Genomic DNA, 26,428 nt, shown 5'->3' on the forward strand with positions numbered 1-26,428 from the left:
TGAGGTTGCTTGGACTCATGGCATCCTACAATTTTCTGGTGCCAGAAGCCCGCCTGAGAATGAGATCCCTTCAATGGACTCTCGGAACACAATGGTCCGACAATTTCACCCAGAATTGGGATCGACTTCAGGTTCCAACCACGGTCTCACAGGATCTTCTCCGGTGGGCTTGCAATAACAATATTCTGAAGGGAGAACATTTTTGACAGCCATGGCCGGAGATTGCAGTAGTGACGGACGCCTCACTTATGGGGTGGGGAGTCCACGCCAACGGTCTAACAGTCAGCAGTCGTTGGTCTCCATCGGAGTCTAAAGTACACATCAACCTTTTGGAGCTGCGGGCAATCAGACTAGCACTGAAGGCCTTCCTGCCCTCTGTCAGAGGAAAGGATGTCCTGATAAAGAATAACAACACAGTGGCCATGCATTACCTCAACAAAAGAGGAGGTTTAGGGGGACTACCAATGTGCAGAGTCTCAATGCAGCTCTGGTACTGGGCAATTTAAGAAGGACTCTTCCTATTGGCAGTTCACCTAGCCAGAGTGGAGAACCTGACGGCGGATGCTCTGAGCAGGCAGGGCAGTCTCCCACAAGTGGGAACTAGCTCAGGAAGACCTTCACGAGCTCTTCGTGCTTCGGGGAACCCCTCAAGTAGACATGTTTGCAACCGGGATCAACTGGAAGTGCGAAAGGTACTGCACAAGGGAATTTCCTCCGAGGGGAGTTCTAGGAGACACGTTTGTGGTGGATTGGGAGTTCCCACTGCTATGTGTGTTGCCACGAGCCCCGTCATTCATCAAGTAACCAGGAGGTTGAGACTGTTCAGAAGCCGCATGATCTTAATTGCCCCAGATTTGGCCAGGAGGATCAGAATGTGGTACCCGGTCCTTCTGGATATGTATTTGTATTTATTTTATTTGTATAGCGCAAGCCAGGCCGGAGGCTACCGGGCGCATATCTTCAACAGTGGTTACATAGCGGTGTGACATTACAAAGAACATTTGAATTGAGCAGTGGAGTACGATCACAATACAGGTTAGACTAGCAATACAAAGTAATCAAGTTTTCAGAGTGTCAATTGGTCGTCTGAGGTGACTAGCCAAAGTTTGGCTTTGTGTTTGAATAAGTTCAGGGAGGGCAGGTTTCTGATAGTAAGAGGCACAGAGTTCTACAGTTTGGCTGCCAGAACTGGGAAGCTAATCCCTCCGGCTGTTTGGAGCTTCTATCTAGGGATCAGTAGGCTCTGGCTAATGGCAGACCTTAGTGACCGAGGTGGGATATATTGAGTGAACCGTAAGGATAGATAGGTGCCAGGTTTTTCATGCATTTATAAGTCAAGGCAAGAGATTTAAGTGAAATCTTTTGGGAGATTGACAGCCAATGAAGGTTCTTCCTAGTTTCAGAGATGTGAGCTGATCTATGGATATTGAGGGCTGCTCTGATGGCGTTATTTTGTATGATCTGGAGTTTGTCAAGGTGCCTTGTTACAGTGCGTTACAGTAGTCCAGTTTGGACATGACCAAAGTCCTGGCAAGGGTTATGCAGTTTTGAGTAGAGAGGAAAGGGCGACATGCTGTGATCAACTTGCATGTGTAGGCAGAGGCGGCTGCAACTGCATTTGTTTGTCTGTGGAGGGAGAGAGTGGAATCAAGGTAGATTCCGAGGGTTTTAGTATCTTTGGAGACTTTTATGGCGTTTCCATCGATGTTGAAGGCGCTGAACATGGGGTTCAACTTGTTGAGTCTTTGCTGTGTACCTAGGATGAGGAGCTCTGTCTTGTCGTCATTAAGACAGAGCTCATGTTGTGCCATCCAGGCTTGAATGACAAGGTAGATGTCATTTAAAGATTTCAAATCTACCGTGTAATCACCTGTAAAGGGGATGAGTATCTGGGTGTCGTCGACATAATTGGTGTAGTTGACACCCAGATGGTCAAGCACATCAAACAGGGGTTTAGTGAAAACATTGTAGAGGGTAGGGGATACACACGATCCTTGAGGGACCCTGCAAGGGACTGGCACACGATCGGCTGAGGAAGTTGGGGAGAATACTCTCATATGTCTGTTGTCCAGGAATGATTTAATCCAATTGGTGGCATTGTCCGAGAAGTGGGCTGCAGTTTTCAGATGATGACAAAGGATTTGGTGGTTTATCAAGTCGAAGGCAGCTGATAAGTATAATAATAGTAGCAGGGCTAGTTTACCTTTGTCTTTTAGATCCTCGATTTGGGTCTTTAGGTCTAAAAGGGCTGTCTCCGTACCATGCTTAGGTCTGAAGCTGGATTGTCTAGTGCCTAGAAGATTGTTGGTTTCCAGATAGTTCTATATCTGTAGGTACGCTGCTCTGTCTAAGATTTTAGGAGAAACTGGACAGTGGTGAGGGGCCTATAGTTGGTTGGGACCTCAGGATCTAGGGTTGGTTTTTTTTAGAAGAGGGATGACCCAAGCAACCTTCAAATTGTTAGGGACCACTCCCGATTGAAATAAGGAGTTGATGAAGGTTGTTATGAAGGAAGCAAGGTCGTAGGCAGATTCCTTAATGATCGCAGCTGGACAGGAATCCCCTTGGCAATTGGAGGGTTTTAAATTACAAATGATTTTTCAACCTCAAGGGTGGTGAGTGGCGTGAAGCTGAAAGTCAAAGGAGAGTCTAAGGTAGTTGTTTTAGGTGGCAAGATTTTACTTAAGAGGGGAGTGTGGAGAGAGTTTTGTTTAGCGTTAATTTTAGATTAGAGTGGTTATTTTGTTGAGAAGTGCATCTTGTATGTTGTTGCACCAGGTGCTGTCTTTAATGCAGGAGTCAGGGGCAGGAGACGGGGATTCTAATTCTTTGAGGATTTTGAATAATTCTTTTCGATTGTGCTTGCGTAATGCGTAGGTTATACGTATCCTTTTTGGCTTGAAGGATGGCTTCCTTATAGTTAAGTGAGGTGATCAGGAGGGAAGCTTTGTTAGTAGTGCTAGGATGACTTTTCCAAAGAACTTCGGCCTTACGCTTTTCTTTGCGTAGAACGTTAAGATGCGGGGTGAACCAAGAGTTCTGGTGGGAATGTTTGGCTTTGCTAATTTTTAGCGGGGCTATGATCTCAATGGCTTTGAGCAGAGTGCTGTTGTAGGTGTCTACTAAAACGGTAGGGTCCTTGTGCTGCGCGACAGAAGTGTTTAAGATGGGAAGGATGAGAGGAAGCAATTTCTCCTTGGTAATGTCCTTTTTATTTCTAGTGGGCATAGCAGGGGCTATAGTAGGTATGGGTTGAGGGCTAGTGGCTGGCACGAGAAAGGTAATGATGTGATGGTCAGACCAGGCACAAGCAGCGTTGGAGCCGACAGTGGTGTTGCAATTGAAGTCTGCTAACCAGTCGAGCGTTCTGCCCTTGTGGGTAGGATCGCGAATGCGCTGCTGGAAACCGAGGGTGGTGGCAACTTCGATGGCCATATGGTCTTTAGGATCGGAGAGACCAAGGTTGAGATCACCTAATAGCAGTACTTGTGAGTATTGGCGGACAATGTAACTGTAATCTCATCAATGAATGAACCAAGTGGTCTTGGAGGTCTATATATGAGGTGGAGTGTTGCTGTGTTAGTAGGTGAGAGGGATAGTTTCATTGATAGGGATTCTGCAGAGCTGAATTGGGCATTGGTAATCGTTCTCATGGTGATCTTGTCACTGTGTATGAAAGTGACTCCTCCTCCTTTAAACAAGTTGGATTGTTGATTATTTCTAATAATGGCGTAGCCCTTAGGTAAGGATAGGGCGAGAAGTGGGCCCGAGGCATCATGTAACCAAGTTTCCGTAATGGCTAGGAAGTCCAGGTTTTGGACAGTGATTAGGTCTGAGATGTCAAGGGTGTCATGATGCCTACCCCCGGAGCATCAGGCCAGGACCAGCACCCCCGGAAGCAGGCATCATGCCCTCGGGTAAAAGCCCAGCGGCCCCTTATAGGGACTCTTTGGACTCAGTCCTGGCGCCTTTGGCACCAGGCTCATGTTGGACATCAGTCCTGGCGCCATAGGCACCAGGCTCATAAAGGGAGGTGTTTTGTGCACTTACCTGATGCAGACCATGCTGCACGCTTCAGGTCTCCCTGAGACCTGAAAGGGACTATTTTTTCATAGGAACTATTTTTTCACTCTGGCGTGGCCAGGGAAGGATACATACCTAGTTGGGGAAGGATACATACCTGGGACTTCTTTGGAGACTATTTAAGCCACGCCCAGACAGCAGCTCATGCTTCGCGTTCTGCTTCCTGCAGCTTAACGCTCACCGTGTCTGCTCCTGCTCCTGGACTACAGCCACGCCCGTCTTGAACCTGGAAGACCTGGAAGGAAGGAAGAGAAGACAAAGGTGAAAACCAAGGATTATTTCAAGCTTCTTACCTGCATCCGGAATCTTCTCGCCAGCATCCCTGAAGGAAGACTTCAATTTAAAAGCATCGCGTTGCTCGCTGCAGCGCCACGCTTCACTCACCTGTCCTGTCCTCAAGACATCTCCCGGCTCCATCGTTGCTGTCCGCATCGGACGCCACATCTCTGCACCTAGGGGAGAGAGGAAGAAACAAAAGGTGAGCAGAAGGACACACAGAAGGAAAGCCTGATTAACAGCCATAATACTTACCGTCTTTTCTTCCACATTTCAGGTCGGCACCGCCCCGTTGGCAGGTACCGTACCCCGGCCCCTATGGGGAAAGGACTAGAGACATTTCAGAGGAATGATAAGGACATCTAGAGGGATCGCCCTCATTACTACTCACCTCGGCAGGTTAACCCCTCGACGCATCGCCTTCATTCTGCACTTATAAAGGACAGATCACAGGTGAGAAAGACAGCATAAAGGGGGCCTCACTTGAACTTTGAACTTTCATACTTACGGCGCATCGCTCAGGAAAGTCAAGTGGATTTTGCCAGCGCAATTCTGAAAACCAGTGAAGTAACTGGACGAACGCGCGCCCCTGTACCAGAAGCAGGATGGAGAGTTCAACCTTCCAAACCATAAGGTGAGCTTAAACCGGGTTTGGAGGAATAGAGCGGAATAGAGAGGAACGGAGGGGGGAAGTGGGGAGCTAGCACACCATTCTGCAGACTGTTAATCCCCTTTCTCATCTGCAGAAGGATATTCCTACGGGCCAAGGAAGCACGATTTGGAGGTCCTGTCCGATCGGTGTTCCGGGTCCTGCGCATCACGCTAGAAGAGGCCGCAGTAATCCAGACGATCAGCGCCCCCGTGGGAACCAGGTGGGCGTTACAGAGGCGTGAGCCGTGAGTGATCTGGCATTGATGAGGGCTCCCTTGAGTGATTTATTTTCAAATTTGTTTATTGGCATTTATTATTTAGTACATTTACAGGACACCAAGTATGTCCGTATTTCGAGGATAATGAGCATTTCAGAATAAAACATTTAACAAATTAACATTACAACATTAACTATCTCCCAGTGCTTTTCCTGTTGAGCTAATGCCGCATGGTGGAGCATGGGGGCGGGGTCCAGATAGTCTGGAAGGGGAAAAAGGGCGGGGGGGGGGGCATGCCTGTGAGGTAGCAGCGAAATGGTCACAGGTCTTGCCAACTCAGTTCATGGGTCTGTTTTCAGTGGATTCATACCAGTTCATGGGGGCTTGTCATCTGAGCGGTAAAACAGGGAGTTTGTGAGTTCTTTCCAGGCCTCCAGGGTCATACTAGAGTCATCTGTGGATCTGGCTACACTGTCCTCCCAAGCCGTTGTTTCTGCTCGTACCCAGCGTTTCAGCTCAGAGTGCCAGCTTTTCTGTTGGGGCCTGGCCGTTTTCTTCCAAGACATTGCCATAGTCCTCTTTGCCAGTATACACATAATGTCCATTAGTCTGGTGAGGTGCTTGAGTTTGGCCGGTCTAGTGTATGTGCCCAGTAGGCATTCCTCCGGGGTCCATTTGTATCTAGTATCCCCCAGATTATCGCTTGTCTGCTGTATGGCGGTCCGCAGGGATTGTCTTAATGCACTTCCAGAACACGTGGATCAAGTCCGCATTATTCTGTCCACACCATGTGCAATTGGAGGGCGACATATTATTGATTTTTGCCAACCTGGATGGGGTTAAGTATGTTTGGTGTAGCTGGTTGAGTTGTACTTGTCTGAATCTGTGGTTCCTGGAGACAGACTTGGGAAATGTCAAGGCCCTCTCCCATTCTCAATCTGACAATTCCCAGCCCATGTCCACTTTCCATTTGCATCTCAAAACGGCACTCTGTGGGTTGGGGATGTCACTTAGGTGGCCGTAGATCTGGGACACCGGCTTCCAGCCTTCACCCAGGGCATAAAGTTGTGTAATCAGGGGGTTTGATTCCGGTTCTTCCGGCCATGACGTCCACTTGGTTCGTGCTGTGGTTCTCCTCTTCTGATACTACAGGAACTGGCCCGTATGGACTCCATCTACTTCCTGAAGTGTTTCAAAATCTTTAAAAGCCCCATCCACAAACAGGTCCCCCATGAGTATATGCCATTCCTTTCCCAGTGTCTGAGGTGGTGCAGATCTGCGACAGAGCCGCATAGGTCCGAGAGTAGTGGTATGTCCGGGGAGTAGTGGTGCTTAGTGCAGGTAAGGGTTACTGTCTTGCGCCATATTTTTTGTCCCAGGATGGCCATGAAGGGGGCATTTCGCATCAGGTGGGAGGGGGCCCAGATGAGTTCTTTCATATGCAACAGGGATACTAGGGTCTGCAGCAGGGGGTCTCGGATGTGGCTTCATCTGCTAGCCATTTGGTGACAAAACTAAGCTGTGCTGCCAGGTAGTACTTTTCAAAGTTTGGGAGTTGGATTCCCCCTTGGGTGTACGGTAGCATCAGGGTGGAAAGTGCTATTTTGCGTCTCCCTGACCCCCACAAGAAATCCCGGGTTATCCTTTCTAGCAGGCGGAAAAAAGGCACATTGATGTAAAAATGTATATTCTGGAACCCGTACAAGAATCTGGGAAGGACAATCATTTTAATTATGGCAGCTCTTCCCATCATGGATAAGGGGGAGTTTTGCCCAGAATTGCATGGATTTTCTCAGGGCTGGGATCGCAGTCTTCGTATTGTTGTCATGCATTAATGTAGGGGTATGCATTATGTGTATCCCTAAATACTTGAATGAGGTCAGCTCCCACTGTATTCCTACCGCAGGAAGTTCTGTTATGTCTTTCCCCTTGAGGCCTGCCAGGGGGAATAGGCAGGACTTCCCCCTACTGAATTGTATACCCGAAAACCTTGCAAAATTGTCCAAGACGTCTAACATCGTGGGCACGTTGTTTTCTGGGTCCCTGACGTACAGTAGTACGTCGTCTGCGTAAAGAGAGATAATATGGTCAATACCCCCCAGCCGTATCCCAGCGTCAAAGAATGGTCTTCGGAACTATATAGCAATGGGTTCCAGTCCTAGTACGTAAAGCATGGGGGAGAGCGGGCATCCCTGCCTAGTGCCCCTACATATGTCCCAGGCCTCTGATATGTATTTTCCTGTTTTTACTCTGGCCGTAGGTTTGGTATAAAGTATCTTGATCCATCTAATGAACCCTGGGCCAAAGCCGAAACCCATAAGAACCGCCACTAGCCACTCCCAAAATATAGAATAGAACGCCTTAATGGCATCAAGGGACAGCAGCGCATATGTCTCCGTATTAGCCTCCGTCTGAGCAATAACCTGTTGTACTCTACGTAGGTTCATGGTCGTGTTCCGGCCTGGTATGAAGCCACACTGATCCTCGTGCACTACATCCCCCTATGATTTTGGCCAGTCTTATCTGCTAATACCGTGGTCAATATTTTCACATCGTAATTAAGCATGGCTATTGGGCGGTAGGAGTCACATTTGTCGGCAGGCTTATTAGGCTTGATAATTGGAATTAACAGGGTCTCCCTCATGCTGTCAGGAAGTATCCCTCTCTCATGTGCCTCCTGAAAAACCTCATGTAACAAGGGTCTTAGGGAGGTCTCATATGCCTTATAGAACTCAGTGGGCAGTCTGTCACTCCCGGGGGTCTTAGCGGTGGCCAGTGACTTGATTGCATCTGTTATATCCTCCGCTGTGATATCTGCATCAAGAGCTTCAGCCTGTTCAGGGGTCATTTTGGGGAGCCCTATTTCCTCCAGGGTGTCTATGATTTGCTCTCGGGGAACCTGAACCCTGTGAGAGTAAAGGTGTTCGTAAAAGCCCTTGAAGGTTTTGTTTATATCTTGCTGTGTCTGTAGTACCTTACCTTCTTCAGTCTGTATTATGGTGATTGTGTGTTTGGGGTGTTCTTTCCTACATAGACCTAGCAGAATGCTGACCTGGTTATCGGCTTCTCTGTGCGTTCTGTTTGTTTTGGTGGCATAATTAAATTTGGCTAGTCTTTCCCATGCCAGGGCACATTTAACTCTAAGTTCCTTAAGGTTATCTTCTCTTTGGTGAGTGTTCACCGGGGTAGCATTGAGTTGCTCAACCTGTCGTTCCCACTGATCTAATTCACCCCTCAATTGTTTCCTGATGTCCCCTGCTTTCGCGATGATTTCTCCCCTCGCCACTACTTTAAGAGCGTCCCACATCGTGCTCGGGTGGGTAATGCGCCCCATGTTCCTCTCAATAAAACTATCCATAAATTCATGCAGTTCTTCCCTGAACGCCAGGTCACTTGGGGCGTCTATCGCCATTCTCCACATAGGGATAGGGTTCTGGGGCCAGTTTGATTCCATTCTATTAAGAGCGGTGAGTGATCAGAAATGGTTCTTCCCAAATGTTGTGCTGCTTCTATTTGTGACAGGTGTTCTTTGCCTATGAAGATGTAGTCTATCCTCGTGTGAAGATCATGAGGGGAGGAGAAGTAAGAGTATCCCCGAGAGTCAGGGTGACGCTCTCTCCAAATGTCAGCTAGGTTCAATCTGAGGGTCCTTTCGGGTGGGGCAGGGACCTGTCAAGGTTCGCATCATGGACACAATTAAAGTCTCCCCCCCTAGCCCCCCCAAGAAGAAAACACCATGTCTGTAAGGTGCAATTTTAGCATACATAGAGTTCAAGTGTGATGTAATGTTAGTATTGGGGAGGTAAGAGTTTACTATGCAGATTTCTTCCTGTTCCAGTCGGCCCCAGAGAATTACAAACCTGCCCTCAGGGTCTGTCTCAGACCTGATTAAGTGGAATGGGAGTTGGGGGATGGATCCAAGTGTACACACCTCTTGCGTATTTAGAGTAGGTAGTGCCCACGCCCTGCCCCCCCCCCCCCCCAGTCTAGCAAGGGAGTCCGCCGTGCAGTGTGTCTCCTGTAGCAGCGCTAATTGCACGCTTTTTCTGTTCAAGTAGGACTTGATTCTGTTTCGGCGTAAGTAGGTTCCCAAGCCCCTCACATTCTAAGTCATTATCTTTATTTTAGCGTTAGATGCCATGTCGAATCAATCGAATTGTCTCTGAATCAGTCCGGCACCTACCAGTGTCTTCTGCAGGTTCACCTGATCCCTGCCATCTCCCCTCCCGTCCACCTTCTTCAGCATCTTTCGTTTCACTCGTAGGAGATTCTGTAACTTGAGTAACTCCCATTGCCTTGAATGGGGAAAACAAACAAAACAAGTTGAACAGTCCCTAGCAGTTGCTCCCAACTTGCAACGCTCAGGGGGTCCCGAGCCTTCCAGGCCACTGCTGGCCTTCCGGATCAGGTTGTTTGTGAGCAGGCTGGTCACACAGTTTTCAGTGGGGTGGGTTGCCTAACTTCGCTCGTGTGGTCCTTTGAGCTCTCGTCCGGTATAGCTTACTTTACAGAAGACTTGCATTGGATTGTGCTTGGCTGGGGTCGGTCATTATGTGGGGAGTACCCATTTCCTTCTCTTTCTGGCAGGTTCCTATTCAGCCCCGATCCGACTTTGATAGTCCTGTTCCATCATCTGCCAGGTTATGTTCAAGCCACATGTTGGCCGTGGCTGGAGTCTCTAGGAATATCGCTTTTCCGTTATAGAGAACCTTGAGGCGTGATGGGTAGAGCAGCATGTATTTTAAGTTGTTTCCTTAGCCGGGCTTTTATTGGGATAAAGGAGTTCCTTGCACGTTGCACTGCAGGGGTATAGTCTGGGTATATAACTATTGTTGAATCTTTCCTCTTTATCTCCCCACCTCCTCTGGAGTATCTCAATATGGTTTCTCGATCTCGGAAATTTAAGATCTTGGCTATAATTGGGCGTGGATGGGATCCGGGCGGAGGACATTTCTGAAGGGATCTATGGGCCCTTTCCACGGAGAACCCTTGGGAGAGGTTACCTGGTCCAATTTCCTGTAGCAACAGTGTTTCGATTAAGTCTGTCGGGTCTGGGCCCTCCAAGTCCTCAGGGACCCCTAGTATGTGAATATTTCGGCGTGCTCGCCCTTCGGCCTCCTCAGAGCGGGCCTCCAGCCTATCCACTTTCTTGCACAGCCAGCTGTGATGGGCATCCGCATGGGATATTCATCCATCCGCATCAACAATAAAATATAAAAGCTTCTTGGGGCTGCGGGCGCAGATTCGGGGGCGGTCGCATCGCTTACTGCATTTGCTCAATATTCAGGCATGGATCATCTGTGCTTCGGGTCAGCCACCAGCTGCTCCTGCAGGGGCGGAACCAGTCGGGGAGCTCCTGCTCCTGAGCAACTTCCTATGAGAAGGACCATCTGTCCATCTGTCGAAGGGAGGGACATGCTCTCCAACCAGAGGTCAACACTCTCAACCTTCACGCCTGGTTTCTGAAAGGTTGAGATACAAGGATTGGGACCTCCCAGATGATGTGATTGAGGTGTTGCTTTCGGCAAGCCGGCCAGCAACAAAATTCCTTTTTCCGTTGGAATAAGTTTTGCGACTGCTACAGAGAAAATAATGTTGATCCTTTTCTATGTTAAACTCCGGATGTGTTATCTTTTCTCCCAGCATTAGCACACAGAGGTCTTCATATTGGGATCATTAAAGGTTACCAGGCAGTGCTTTCAATATTTAAGCATGAATGCTCCTACTTTAAAATTCCCTTGATGAATCAATTTCTAAAAGGGCGCACAAACTTGTTCCCACCTTCTTTTTCAGGTTCCAGCTTGGGACCTTAACCTGGTTCTTACATGTCTAATGTGTGCCCCATTTGAACCTTTGCACACATGCCCATTGAGGTTATTAACCTTTAAAACCATATTGTTGGTTGCACTAACGTCTGCACGTAGAGTGAGCGAGTTACATGCACTTTCTGCCAGGCCACCATATACCTTATTCCACAAGGACAGGGTTGTGTTGAGGGTAAAACCCTCTTTCTTGTCTAAAGTTGTATCGGATTGCCATTTGAATCAAAAAATTGTTCTGCCGCGTTTTATCCCTCCGCCGCATTCCAGTAAAGGGGAGGAGAGGCTAACATAGACTGAACCGTAGAAGAGTTTTAAGCTTTTATATTTCTGGGTTCTCCAAATTGAGAGTGGACGACCAACTATTGGATACACTGGATGAAAATTAGGACAAGCTGTTAACAGACTTTGTCAAGATGGATCATACTTGGTATTTCAGAGTGTTTCAGATTGGTGGGCCAGGACCCACCAGAGGGTTTGTGGGCTCATTCTACCAGGGGCATAGCCTCTTCTGCAGCCCTTCAAAGGGGAGTACCCATTAGATCCATTTGTGATGCTGCAACATGATCATCGTTGCATACATTCACCAAACTTTACTGCCTCGATGCTTCCCACGCTCAAGATGTTTCTTTTGGTAAAGCATTGCTTTACCCTGCCTTATAAAAGATTGTTCAATTTTAAATTCTTCACCCTCCTCCAATCCTACATACTGCTTTGGGAGTCTATCAAAGATGTGGAATACGTTGGATGACACAATCCATTCATAGAACAAGTTACTTATCAACTGGTATCATTCTTTCGACTGGATGTTCCTCCAACGTATTCCTCATTGCCCTCCCATCCTACCCCTCTGTAGAATTTCCTATGCTGTACAGCTTTCGTTCTCGCAAGGCTAATTACTGCCTGCCTATGCTAACCGCAACACGAAGAGGAGTGGGGGAAAAACAACTGAGGCGAACTGGTGGCGTGCGTGCTACTTGTATCACCCGATAACGTCACCCTAGACGTAGGCCCTCGAGGGACAATGACTCGACACAGGGCTCCCTCTGCCGAAAATGTTTTCCGAAGCAGCCTAAGCTGCACGTGATTATCAAAGATGAGGAATACGTTGGAGGAACATCCAGTTCGTAAGTAACTTTGTTCTTTGCAGCTATGACTGCTTCTTTAAACTTTTTAGCAGCCCTTTATAGCTCTCCCCTTCCTGAGCATCTTGAGAGGATTTCCAGGCGTAGAAGCACTTAGTTTTAATAGCTACGTTTTTGCAGCTCGATGGAGTACCAAGAGTTCCCCCTTCTCTCCACTATCTGCTTTGTTTCGAGGGGGGCCAACATATTTGTGGCCTCCATTAGGGTTTGCTGACGGGTACATGCAATGTCATCCACCACAGTAAGCTTAGGTGTCTTCTCTGCCAATGATAACCACGGCCTCATTGCTTCAGGAGTGAGTTTTTTACGATTCCCCAGTTACTATTTCCACCTCCCTCCCGTTCTCAATTCTATCACACAATATATAAAAGTGTACAAATAAAATAGTCTGACCAGAGGAACGGGGCCACCACTGTATCCGTGGTAATATTGTGTGGCAAACCAGTCCAAGGTATTCCCTTTCGTGAGTGGGTGTTCTAATAAGATGTTAAAACCCCACATTTTCCAAGGAATTTTTCCATAATTCCCACCTGGGAAATCACCTTCATGTCCCAACCAAAAATTAAAATCCCCTAGGACAAGGGCTTTGGTGTTGGATTTCAAAATGGGAAGGAGATTATGACACATTTGCGTTGTAAATTTAGGCTTTGGGGTATTGGGGAGGGGGTTAGGGAGGGTCTATAGACCAGAACCAAGTTTAAAGGTGGTTTCTGCGCCTGTCCTGATTTTTAGCTGGATGGTGTCACACCCTTCAATATCTGTAGTGCTACCTCCCAAACATACAGGTCAGTTTTAAAAAAATAAATAAAAGCGACCCTCGCCACCTTTTCCTTCCCATCTGTCCTGCTGTAGCATGTCCTAACCAGAGGGAATAGCCAGCGCAAATGTTGGCCCTGCTGCAGCATGACAGCATGTTTCTGTAAGGCCACAAACATCTGTTTGTGGCCTTACAGATTCTTCTTCAATATACGTGGACACCTCAAAGGCATGTTTTAAAAGCAATCTTGTATTAAGTAGAAGTATTTTGAGACCGCTCTTATAAGTGGGTTTCACATGTACCTCTCTACCGACTGGGGTGGTCAACCTAAGGCCACTCATATCCCTATATTGCACTTGGGTCTCAGTACTATGTGCCCCAGGATCGACCAGAGTCGGAGTTGCAATCTGGACCTCCAGCGGTCCCATCCCCCAATTACTCTTGGGATTATCGCTCAATTCCAGGCCTGGTATACCATGTCCAAGGGGAGATTATTGGTGTAATCTCCTTAGATACCCATGCCAGAATATGCCATCTGATGTTTTATTGCCCCAGGTGTCCCAGCCCTCGCCGCCTGTGCCAGAATATCTGTTGCTTCATCAAGATAGCATTTCACAATAGCAGCAGCGCGCGCACTGTAAGATAGATGGGTGCCTCCCAAGTTTTTCTCCCCAACCATGCTTTCCTATACTTGCGTCAATTTATTAAGCTCTTACCCGTATGGAAAGAAAGCGGCCAACAGACAACGGCCCACACAGACCGGCTAAATGCTCACGCGCCAGCACTCCCTGTGTGGGTAGTGCTACTTGATCTCCCAGAAGTATGGTGGAAAGGGGACGGGACGTTGGAGTAAGAAAGCTACTCACCGTAGTAACTTCTGTACTCCTATAGGCCCCACCTTCCCCCTTAATAAGAGAAATTCGTTTTAAGAAGTCTGACAGCGGTTCAAAGGATTGACTGGTGTTGCTGGTGGGTGGGGGTCAGCATGGGTTAGCCACACCCACACTGCCATTCATCACTGCGCAATCAAGGTTTAAAGGGAATATTTTTATTTTGCTCTGGTAAAGAGACCCTGATACTGTCACCTCGGACAGACCCCCGTAAGTATGGAGGAAGGGACTATGGATGACTAGGGAGTACAGAAGTCACTTTGGTGGGTAACCTTTTCCATATTGAACATGACCAATTTTGTTTGCCGTTTGGTTTATTCATGATTTTTATTTTTTCTTTTGGGTGGAATGTTGCTTTCCATGATGATATCAATATATATGCAATTTAGGGACCTCTGCACATTTGTTTAAAAAGGCCCTCCCACATAAAACCTGCCCTGAATATTGATAAAGGTCATCATTCTGCACACATTATCTACAGCCTTTCCAGGGGCAGCGGCTCACAGACATCTGTTGCCGGCTTTCTCATCGGGAGCATGTTGGCTACTCCTGTTTGAGTCTGTTTCCGCCTGTCCATTGAGAACGTTCTATATCCCATGTTATTTCTACTACAAAAAGTATGTTTAGAAATGCATGAATTTCATATACACTGGAAAAAAACTCGCTGTTGTGCTCCCATTATGTTCTGGAAAAATAACACTGATATACACAGATCTTGTTAATTTTGTGAAAACACTGGAAAAACCCCACTGAAATTGACAAAACAAACACTGGAAAAAAGAAACCCTACATATATATCCATAGCCCTGAATGAGCTCATTTGAATTATTCACTTACCACTAAGGTAAGAGATTAATCTTTCCCTATAAATCTGTACTTTTATTTAAGGAACTTTTATCATTCTTTGCACAAATTGTCCTTGGGTCCACCCTTTACTGGTCTCATCACTGACATTTGTTGGATGATCATGGAAACATAAAAAAAATGGAACAATCTGGTATGAGTGGTTGGCAGTTTAAAATTCAAAACTGAATACTGTATTAGACGTAACTGTTGTGCCTGGGGAACAAATTGGATTATTGCATTTACTTTAATATATTTGTAAAGCGCACCAAATGACCCGCAGGCTTACGGGCGCGGACAACATAAAACAGTACATACAATAAATGCTTCCAACAATACAGGGAGATGACGAGACCTCAGTGAAGAAATAATTTCTAATCCACATCATCTGAAAAACCAAGTCTTACGTTTTTTTTCCTGAATACTACAGTGGATCGCATTTCCCTAAGCTTTTGAGGGATGGTATTCTAGGCTCTGGGTGCAGACACAGAAATCGCATTTCTTCACCTGCGTCAGTTTGCAGGCTGGTATTTTAAGTTGATAGTATTGTTGGATCTGAGAGTCCTTGTGCTGGATTTATTAACCAGAGCTTCACTCCGATATAAAGGACTTACCCCTGCCAGGAATGTGTGATCAATAAGAGGCAAAATTCAATTCTAGCCTCAACAGGAAGGCAGTGCAAACTGTGTCTAGACTCCGACACATGATCCCTCCTATTGAGACCAGTGATCACTCTAACTGCAGAGTGTTGGCTCTATTGCTGCTCCAGTCCGCTGTGCTTCGTGGAACCTTGACTCAGTCTGCCTTCAGTATTTGCTCTCAGACGGCAGAGCTACTTCCCTACACTCGCCTCTCCCTGCGCAGTGTGTTTGGCAGAGTGTTGGGCCTCCTCTGCCCGACTGCCTCCACAGACCACAGAGCCAAGCCCAGTTGCGAGACCAGTGCATTCTGTCAATCTCACAACCTGGGACATTTTGCCCTTCCACCTCTGCTGTGGTGAAGGCCACCCCTGCTTTATCAGATACTGCTTATGAAATTATGATCCTGCAACACTAAAGACGCTGTCTTCACGTTTCCTGACATGACCCCTTCTGGTAACACTGCGTCGACTGCATTTCCTCAATCTGTGATTATTCCACCAATTGCACACATGCCACTTAGAATGGACAACCAAACTAGTACTAGCTCCCCCAGTATTCCGAACAGTTCGGCGTTGCTAATCAAATTTTCCCATCCGAAAATACTTCCTCATGATATTAACGAAGAGTCTTGCGCAAAGAAACAAACCCTCCCCAATCCCTGAACAGTGTATTTCGAGAATCTATTCTGATTGCAAATGTTACGCCTACAAAAAACACTGCTTCCTGGCTATGTGAAGCATGCGAGAGTCGGAACTCGCAACAGACGAGAAGGAGCAAATCAGTAGCAGACCGACTAGTCTGAGATGGCACTTCAGATCCCTAAGTGACGATTAAATCTGCAATGAAATCAGCGGTGAACACCAGAAGAGTCAGGACACGTCTAAAAATAACCCTCCAAAGCTGCCCGTTGATTCTCCGCCGCTACATCCGTGGACTACCGACTGACGGCGTGAAATGCTCCATCTGACGCGGACATACTCGAAAGTGCTATTGCAGCACACTTGGAACCCAGCCATCCGCTAATAAACAAGAGCTGTGTGATAAATGAGAATGTACTCATCTACAGAGGGAGAGGGGGGGGGACTAGAAGCACTTGGGTACCACCGAGCGATGGAAACGCTAGTCCAACGCCTCAACTCCTTGCCCGTCGGAATGTTTGCAGTCGGCCGCTGCCCCTCACGCAACTCAACAATCTAAAACAAACTTGGTCATAATCAACCATCACCTTCCACAAAGAATTCGACATTGGCTGCACGTTTAACTAAAGACATTGTGAGTTCGACACCGCAATTGGAGGCCAATAACCTGAATGGCAAGAAACTGTGTCTAGACAAGGAACCCAGAACTCACGCCCCCTCCACTAAAGGCTGAAAGACCAAAACTCCCCACCACAATTATGACTTCTGCCATTGTTGCAGAAGAGGGAGCTACTTCAAACTATATTTTACCACCCAGTTGTAACCTAACCAATGATCCATGCAACAACAGACTTTCAGACATACGCACCCCCCATCGCCAATGTTAAAGCTCAAAAGCGACGAATCTGAGCGAGAAGACTCTGTGTGTAATCTAAACTCTAAAACCAGAGTTGCCATCAACCGAAAATCCACCAAAGGAAGCAAAACTTACAATTCAACCGCACGGGACGATGGAATAATGAGCACTCAGCTGGCTCAATTGCAGGCAAGCATAATCACTGCCATCTCTTACGATGGCTCCTTACCTGAAGCTTTATGAAAATGTAAGTGATCACTAAAGACTAGATCACTTTAATTGCACTAATGCACTCTAAATTGATTCATATTGAAGCATTCATTGAAGCTACGCGAGAAAGAACACGGGCCAAAGAGTTAGGGGGTGCGTTATTCAGATCCCTCATTGACCTCACCCATGAAGAGGGGACAAACTATCTCTCCTGGATAGTGTGCATGACATATTTTCATGACTTAAGTCAAGCCCCATTGATGGTACACCGTCAAACATCAATAGTGGACTCCAGTCCGCAAATCTTTGCCAACGTTCAACGTTACCTGTGGATTCTATCTTGCGAGTCTCTGACATTGGCTTGCCACTGATTAATCTCGCCAGTGACCCGAAATGTGCAGATACTGAAAGGGTCCCTCCACACACATCTGTTGAAAGGGCAATGTTACCATCGGCTGTGAGTGCAACTGGAATTGTGACCCTGGCGCAAGTCCACCAAGCATTTAATGTTGTCCAAACCAAGCACACCGAACCTAAAGATAAAATCAGTGACACAGAGGTAATCGACCTGTCAAGGAACAATGACAAGGCGATTCAGCCCCATTAGCAACATTTATCTATTCTGTTTTTGAACAGATTCCTCAAAAGAAAAAACAATTTAACTGAAGCACCAAAAGTCGACCAGGTAAAGACATTAAACACACCAAAAACAGCCATCAAAGTCACTGGGGCGTGGTTTTTCATAAGAAATTTGAAAGTTGTTTCGATAGACCAGTTCCCCTCAACCCCTCACTTCAGCCATAGAGCAAAAAACATTCAAAGCAATGAAAATATGATGAACGTAACTACATCCGCAGATAAATTCTGAAGACCAACTACAACTTTCAACACATGAGGCCCACCCAAATAAACCCTTAGAGATGGGTTCTATTGTGGGCCCTCCTGCCTCCACCCACAGAAAACATCAATTGCAGTACCCAGAAAAAAAGCCCCCTTGACGGCGAGCTAGATACCGCGAATAACACTTCCTGCTTTTTCACTCGGTGGAAAAAAGACCAGCCAAGTTCAGATTTTATCTTTCTTAATTAACAAAATGATTAAACAATCAAAAAAAAGACCTTCTCTTGGACACGCCCTAAAAGATTTTAGGACAAATCTTTGAGACCTCCATTAGACCAGAAATAAAACCCAAGTCAGACTAAGATCTTGTGAAATGAAAATCAGATCCCACATGGTTATCTTGGAGCGTGTACTATGAGCTGATGATGGCCTGATAAACAGTTCGAATATAATGTGCCTTCTCCACTAAGTTCCCAGACTACGAGTACGCCACACGAAAGACAAAGATCGTCGAATTTCAAAATGAGAACAAAGGATTTACATATGGCCTCGCTTCTGTCTCTACTTCTGGATGGCGTGATCATCTGCACCCTGTGCTTTGACCTAAAGAAATGAAAGACCCCTTTCAAAGTGTCCAAGTAGACCAGAGTGGCAGAAATAAGACCAATACAGAGCAATCCTAGGAATTTCACATCTGAAGGCATAGTCAAAAGATAGTCCCAGACTGGCCTGTCAAGTAAACTTGCAGAGAACAAAAAACTGTGCCAACTGGCACGACGCAATCGGAATAACTATACACGGGGCAAAAACCCAGGTAGCGCAAAAATAAGTGGTGCTTAAAGATCAACTAGAATCTCTGACTACAGACAAGGACCGAACCTGGAATTGGATGTCTAGAGCACTAATCCTGAGCGATAACGAATAGAGCCAGAAGGTGGACGGCCACTGGAAGTTAAATATTGGATCCTGGAACATCGGAGGGTTCGCCCACCTCTTCAAAGGCTTGCCCTCTGCTCTGGTTGATCTTGAGATACTTTGTTAACAGGAATCATGGCTGCTTGAAACCCCGTTCCTAGTGGGGGTATTCGGTACATCATAACAAAGCCATAAAAGGTGCAACTGGCAGACCCCTTTCCGGACTTGACCTTCATAAAACACAGTGCAATCTTCACTAGGGTCATCCATCCAAACCCCAATATCCAAATTCTAACCATCAAAACGAAAGATCAAGCCAATTGCAACCAAGATCACCTTGCTCTATTCAACCTTTACTGGAACCCGGCGGGCCAAGAAGCAAACCTTTTTGTAGACATGGACGTCCTGGATAGACGAAATATACTTGAAACTGTTAGTCATTTGTGAAGATCTCAGTATTGACTGTCTGAAATTAGGCCAAATATCCACTGAAGATTGTGCAAAGAGATTCAAACAAGACCAAGACATAGCCAATGGTAAGAGGAAATGGAAATTGGACATCTGCATATGATAAATGGACATGCAAAAGGAGATCTACACGGAGCAAAGACATGGCATAATGGGCCTTTAAGCACAACCTTGAACGACTTGTTTGTATCTTGTAACTTTCTACTGGGAGTATCAACCTTGAGAGTAGCTACCACCAGATCCAGTCAATATGTCCTGCATCATGGCAGGCATAATGCCAACTTAAGGAATAATCGGGTCAAGCTGGAATCAGGAAGAAACATACTACGAATTAAACGTGATGAAGTTCCCTGTTTAACCAAGAATCTTGAAGCCTGGTAAGAGATCGAGGATGGAAGCATAGAAAACAGCCACCTATGAGAACTAAACCCAACTTTAAGCTGAAACACACTTTTGACACACAAGTTGCAGAACAAAAACACGCCCTCTGCAGAGATCTGAGGCCTCCGAGCTCTTCCGCTGATCATCAGAAATAAAATCAGAAAAAGACGATACAAAAATTGGATTGCCTGCCACAGAGCTATAATGTATCAAAGGCACAGCACAAAGGCTGCTGTCTGTCGGTGTAAAGTACCAGTGATTTATGGACCTTGTTGAACGGCAAGAACCTTAACTATCCCCTGCAACTGAATCAGATACCTGAAAATCAATGGGTGGTATGTTTTGAAAAGCCATCTGGAAAGTCCAGCAATCCAGATAATGTCCCCCAGAGTGAAGAATGAAGGCAGGGGAGCATACACATAGACAGAGACAAAATAATATCTATAATCCAGAAGGCAAGCAAGTCGCAGGCTCCAGGCCCAGATGGCTTAACAAATGAAATGCCAAAAGCGCCCCCAGGAGCGTGGGCACACTTTTGTGAAACCTTATTCGAGAGGCTTCTCTGGACAGGCAGAGTTCCGACATCTTGGAAGCAGATGGTAGTGGTACCAATGTTTAAGAGCCGACGGAGCCCACCCCAAAAACTACTGCATGATCGCACTACTAGACGGCCTGGGCAAAGTTTTTGCGACCGTACTACTGAATCAGCTAAATGAGTGGGTGACAAAATCAGAAGCCTTGGACCCCCGTCAAACAGGATTTTAAGATTTGTTGGATGCAAACTAAATCTCCTCTTGCTGAGCTTATTAAAAATGAAGATCCTGAGAGGTGACTGCAAGATCAACATAACATGCATTGATTTGGAACATGCTTTTGATACTATTTGCAGAAAGCTACTATGGAAGAAAATGACCAAGCTAGGTTGCCCATAGGACTTGCTGTGTGCCATCAAAGGACCCATATACAGGGAACGCATAACAAAACAAGATCCACCAGGAGGGGCACGTGACTCAGGAGATCTATACCTTGAAGGGCCTGAAGCAGGGATGCCCTTTGACCGCTGTGCTTTATAACATATTTATTGCAGATGTGCGACACGCGCTAGATCCTCCGCCACCTCCTGCTCCCCGAATATCACTCAAAGGTAGGGTGGCTCCTATATGCCAATATAGGTCTCCTAGACAGAACATCAATCAGTCTACAAAGAAAACTAACACCCACCAACGCTACATGGTTGGAAAATCAATGCAACCAAAACAGTTATCATGGTCCTCAAACGGGAGAGGTCGCAAATCAAGACCACCAAGCTGGATTGTAAGCAGGAATCAAACTAGGCCAGTGCATTCCATAAAATACCTAGGCACCATGATGAGCACAAACACTTGCTAGACCCCCATGTAGGGAACATCTAGAGGGGCAAATGAAACCAGCTACTTGCACTGGGAGCCCTGGTCAGCCGAAAATACGGCAAATTCTCTCTCCTACAGATATATAAAATGTTATAATCAAAGTGTGACCCTAACCCTCACATATGCTCCAGCAACAAACATGTATAGGCTTACCATGGGGAAATATGGGAGAGACTTGAAGGTCGCTTCTGGATAAAAATGTTGCACCTCCCAAATGCTGTCTCCATCATAAAACACTAGGTTGGCTTACTGTCCCTGCATGCGAGAGTGGTTTAGACATCACTACTAGTCTTCAGAAGGTTGAACATCCCTGACTGTCACATACATTTCAAGATTCTTATAAGTCCACCACATCGGATTGGCCAGTTAATTTATGGTTGGGAGATGTAGCCACATTGTTAAATCCAAGTTCATCAATTGATGCTCACTGCAGAAATCCAACACTTGTAAAAAAAAAAAAAGTATTCTGGGCTGATGACTGGAGAGTAACGGAAGACAGAAGAGCTAATTCCAAGTGCAGTACCTGAGGTGGGTCCCCAGTCCGAAAAACAGAGCTCTATTCCTTAGATTTAGATTGAACCTTCTACACACCAGGGTTACCTTACGATAGTGTGGACAGGAGTAATGATAAATGCAGACTGTGCAATACCCAAGCATAGACTCTAAAACACCCTATTCTGTACTGTCCCGAGCTGAAATTGAAGAGAACATTATACCTTCACAATGAGATGCCTAAAACAGTCGGAACCAACGCTAATGCACGGTGGGAGACCTATGGTGTCTTAAACAAGCTGACTTGTGTTCTTGTATCATTTTTAGAGATTGTTACTTAAAGTCTGATATAGACTAACCTAGACTACACTGAGAGGCATCTGCACACTGGAGTAGTCTGCTGTAGCAACACGCCTTAATGGAGTTAAAGGCCCACATCTACTTCTTCGACAGCTTCGGTTATTTATACACTTGTTCATGTATCTGGCTTTCTGCTTGGGTTTGCTGAATAGCTGTCTTCTATGATTATCTTCTAATAATTTGATTTGGACTGAATGATGTACTGACAAAAGTTTGTAATTAACTAAATGCTTTAATAAAAATAATTGCACTTTTTTTAAATGTTTTTTTTTTTGTGTAATCTAGCGAAGTCACGACTTAGCAATGCCGACTAACAAGCTACTGCAATAGTCCATTTAGCACAAATATCTGTCCTGGTTAACAATATAGGTGGCTACATCCAGAGCATGTTTAAGAATGGACCTAGTATTTAGTAAAACTATTTTAAGCTGACCACTATTTCATTTTCAGAAACGCCCCTTTATTAGGTGACACAATCATGTTTGAGCTTCTGGGGTATCAAACTGCACACATTCATCACTATTTGATATCACTATATTTTGTAAAGTAGTCGTAGCAGCTACATACCTCCCTCCACTGTTCTCAGCAATCTTAACCAGACTAATGATGACGGTCTCTGGAGTGATCAGTATAACTGATGGGGTGAAAACTATCCCATCCAACACTGCTGCTGACGATGGTCTCTATATATAAAGGGGCTACCTTACCTTGGGCAGTGCCTGCACTTACTTGTCCCATTAAGGTGAATGCCTGATCAAGCTATCGTTTAACTATAGCTGCCCTGCATGAGGTTCCCAGCGCTTCCAACGCGTCAAGTTTCGTACTCACATTATTAGTCTGAATATGCATTATGTGTAGATAAACTCACGGCGTCTTAAGAGCGGAAACTACTGCGGGCAACAGGTGGCACCGAGCGCCACGGACAGGCACAGACCGGGCTCAATGTCACACGTCGGCGCTCACATGCCGGTCAGCAATCTATGCGCACGCAAACTACAGCACCGCTGGGCGTTGTTGGTGTCATGTGTCACGGCGGAGAAGAAATTCTCAAATCAGATGCCTAATCCCTGAGCAGTGGAGCAATACTAAAACAGCGACGATAAACGAACGTTAGTCCAATACTGCTAAAATATTTTTTTTAAATTCAAATCTAGATGACATATTTTCAAAATGAAAAATCTATGATAAAAAAAACGTAGCAAAAGCGTAATCGGGGGGGGGGGGGAGGGGTGGGGGATTCTCAATCAGCTGCCCTAACGCAAATGGCTACAGTATTACTAAATGAATCGCAGTGCTTCCTTTCGCGTACAATATTGCAACTTCAGAGTTTTTTATTACCAGAAACCTATTGCCTGAGGATGGGCTCTGGTTTGTGTGGTTGCTCAAATGTTTATTTGAAATAACTCCCACCACCCCCAGTTTTGCTAATGTCTAGTTGCGAACGCTTTTTTCCTGCTCAGTTTTAAGTTAAAATTTAACACTGGTAATAAAATGCATCTTAGAATCTGTGGGGTAAGAGGGCCTACTTAGAAAAAAACATTTACCTTCAGAAAAGATATTTCTGATCTTTGGAAACTTCTGGTCACCTATGCCTCATCTCAATCCCTTCTTTCCATCCGCTTATTGCTTGTAACTTGTTTGTGCTTCTGAGGTTGCAATTCTACTGTACTCCGCGACGGTGAGAAATTGGGCAAAACTACTTATTGGGGGGGGGGGGTCCTCATTCTGATGTATACTATGACTCATCTGGGAAACTGCATTGGGTTGTGCTCTGTCCACTGCCCACTTGTAACTGCGTTCAAATCCTTGCCCCTGAAGCTGCTTCAAAGATTGGTGAACTCTGAGGGTGGGGGTGTCATCCTTCAGAGATATTTAAGACATGTTCTTCCTCCTGTTTATACTCCTATTAGCATAACCTATCACTGTTAATGTTCTGTGCGTCTCCATCCTACATTTACACTACTTGGATTCCTATTTAACTGAAAAAATGAAATATTTGTATGTGCATTTGTATTGGATGGTGTTTGTGGCTAGTATGAATCTTTCCTGGTAGTTTAAATACGTTGGACTTGCTACTTGTTTGTTATTAGTGAGTTGGGCTCTGAAAGTGAAGAATTACCACACAAACAAAACCACAAGTGCCTACTCCCAGCCTCTTGGTCACTGATCTAGGAGGTAGTTGTAGTAGTAGTAGTGATGTATGCCCATGTATGAGATTCCAATGAGTGTTTTAGCTTTCAAATGCTACTCCCTACACTCTTATTCTTTCCTGAAAGCATGCATTCCAGCTTTTGATACAGAAAATCAAGCTTATGTAGTATACCACAGTCACTGAGTTTTGGCTCATGCCCAATGATGCACAGATATTGGTATCTCGTTTTAAGGAGAGGTGACGTATTGGCAGGAAAGTCCCCAGGTGACCTAACCAGCTTAGTTTTTAATCGTAGGGGGTGATTTAAGTTCAACATTTGTTATCTCATAATTGGTTCTTTGGACTACCTGGTGAAGCTGCATATTTTGGCTTTCTGGTGCTTTAGTTCCACTACAGTTTTGGTTCATGCATTGCATTTCCTAGTGAGAATACATGTGTGGCTCACAATGGACTCCTTAGCGCCACCATCCGGTATGGCACATGCTTAGGAATAGTACCAAGAACTTGAAATCTAGAGATCACTGCCCCCACCGTGTCTAAAAGTCAAAGCTCCAGAAAAATGAGCAAGCCAAATGGTTTTTATGATGTCCATACCACAATACGTAGAGCAAATGAAGACATTAAAAATACAGTAATGATAAACTCATCCATAAATAATAATTGTGGGGATGGTAATAGCACAGGACTGAATCGGCACAACCATGCTGGCTGTTGATATGCTCCCTGCTCCATTTGTTATAGCTTTAGTCCGTCCCTTTTAGGGTCTTGAAATGATTGGATTTTGGAGTAGAAAACCAGCTACTCCACTTCTGTATTAACTTCTTTCTTCGTCCCTAAATTGGGTTTAACAAATATCCACACTTTCTTTGCCACAACTCTGTCTTGGTATTGTGGCACAGCACACATTACTCTTGGAAGCATGACATGACCTAACATTACCTTGGTACCAGTGAGTGAAAGAGGGTTTCTAAACACACTTTGAATGAAGGGAAGAATGTGTTAAAACTATCCAAAGCTGTTTCATGTACTGAATAACTGAATCTACATTGATTCTTTCTTCTTTTTATTTTAGGTGTGGGTGTGGTTACACCGATCAATGACCTACATGCAATTCCAGAATCCTCATTAGTTAAAGGAGAAAAGCTAGCTCGTTGTAAGCTTGCTAGCACATACAGAATGGCTGAGCTGTTTGGATGGGCCCACTTCACAAAATCCTACATTACAGTGAGAATTACTTCTTCAGCTTATGCTTCATACTTATGACTGCTATACCGATTTTGTTTAAGTAATCCTCTGTATATAGTAAGTTAATAATCTCAGAAGGGCGCCCATTAAACTTTCATTACTTCTACATTCGGTCCCTTGGGGAAGGGACCAGAGCCTTTTTTGTACTGCAAAGATCACTTCCCTTTTTTTTTTTAAAGTTGAGTAACCATGCCTTTTTATCTGACTGGTGTGGAAGCCACGGACCAGAAGCAGCTAATATTTTTCTGAGTTGCTTTGGCTTTCCTTTACTTTTTTAAACCTTGATGCTCAGTCCACCACCCTTCACTGCCATACTGTCTAGTATGTTAGTGATGACTGATTTAGCCCCTGAACGTCCTGCATCAGTTTTTACATGAGCAACATTCCCCATTATTGACGGAGGTATTTGGGGCTGCACCACGAGTTGTTACCAGAGAACCCTGCGGCTTCTTGTGGTCTTGTGCACTTCGTCATAGGCTTTACCTGGTGGAAGGACCTTTTCGGCGGTTCTCCTTTAACGTCAGGAAATGTGTGGACTCTCAACGTCCCAGAACTTCACGCTCGACTTGAAGAAGCACGGTTTCCTTCCAGACGCCCAGTGCAGTGACTCCTTTCCAGGGCTGTCCCTGTACCGTGGTGGTTGCATAGGGTCCTCTTAGGCCCGCCAGGGTTGGTCTGTAGATTGTCGAAGCTTTTATGGGCTCGCAAGCTGAGGGCCCAGATGGATCTACTACCAGACTATGGTCCGGAGCAGGAATTTCCAGTGATACTGTCGCTGAGTGTATAACCCTTTGAACTCCTGGGTCTTTGCCCAATACTTTCAGTCCATATCATCGGGGCTTCCCCTGCCACCCTCCGAGTCAGCCGAGACCTACTTCAATGGGCTCCACGCCAGTGGAAAAAGGCCTGCATGTCCCTCATAAATCAGGCTTTTGAGGGTGATGCAAAATGGCTAACGCCAACAAAAAAGTGTCCAAGTAGCATGCCGGTTCCACAAAGGATTTGTCACAGGGGGTCACATGATGCAGACTTGGAATCCTTGACAATTTCATCCCCAGGCAAGCTGGTAGCATTATTTACTGCCTTGCGTCCCTCGCAGATCTTTCCTTCAGTGTCCTGATTGGCACACCACTGAAAGG

At 45.7% G+C, this 26,428-nt stretch overlaps 1 protein-coding gene across 6 annotated transcripts in view; it reads left to right on the forward strand.

The window, feature by feature from the left end:
• Nucleotides 1-26,428, forward strand: part of ADD3 (adducin 3) — a 1,740,558-nt gene that overhangs the window by 1,132,392 nt on the left and 581,738 nt on the right. For all 6 annotated transcript variants that reach the window (XM_069611763.1, XM_069611762.1, XM_069611761.1 and 3 more), the window contains one exon: nt 25,117-25,268. In XM_069611763.1, the coding sequence (XP_069467864.1) occupies nt 25,117-25,268 (152 nt within the window). The remainder of the gene's footprint in view (nt 1-25,116; nt 25,269-26,428) is intronic.

The sequence above is a fragment of the Ambystoma mexicanum genome, chromosome 8, assembly GCF_040938575.1.
Source record: "Ambystoma mexicanum isolate Mex_15411 chromosome 8, UKY_AmexF1_1, whole genome shotgun sequence".
Classification (NCBI taxonomy): domain Eukaryota; kingdom Metazoa; phylum Chordata; class Amphibia; order Caudata; family Ambystomatidae; genus Ambystoma; species Ambystoma mexicanum.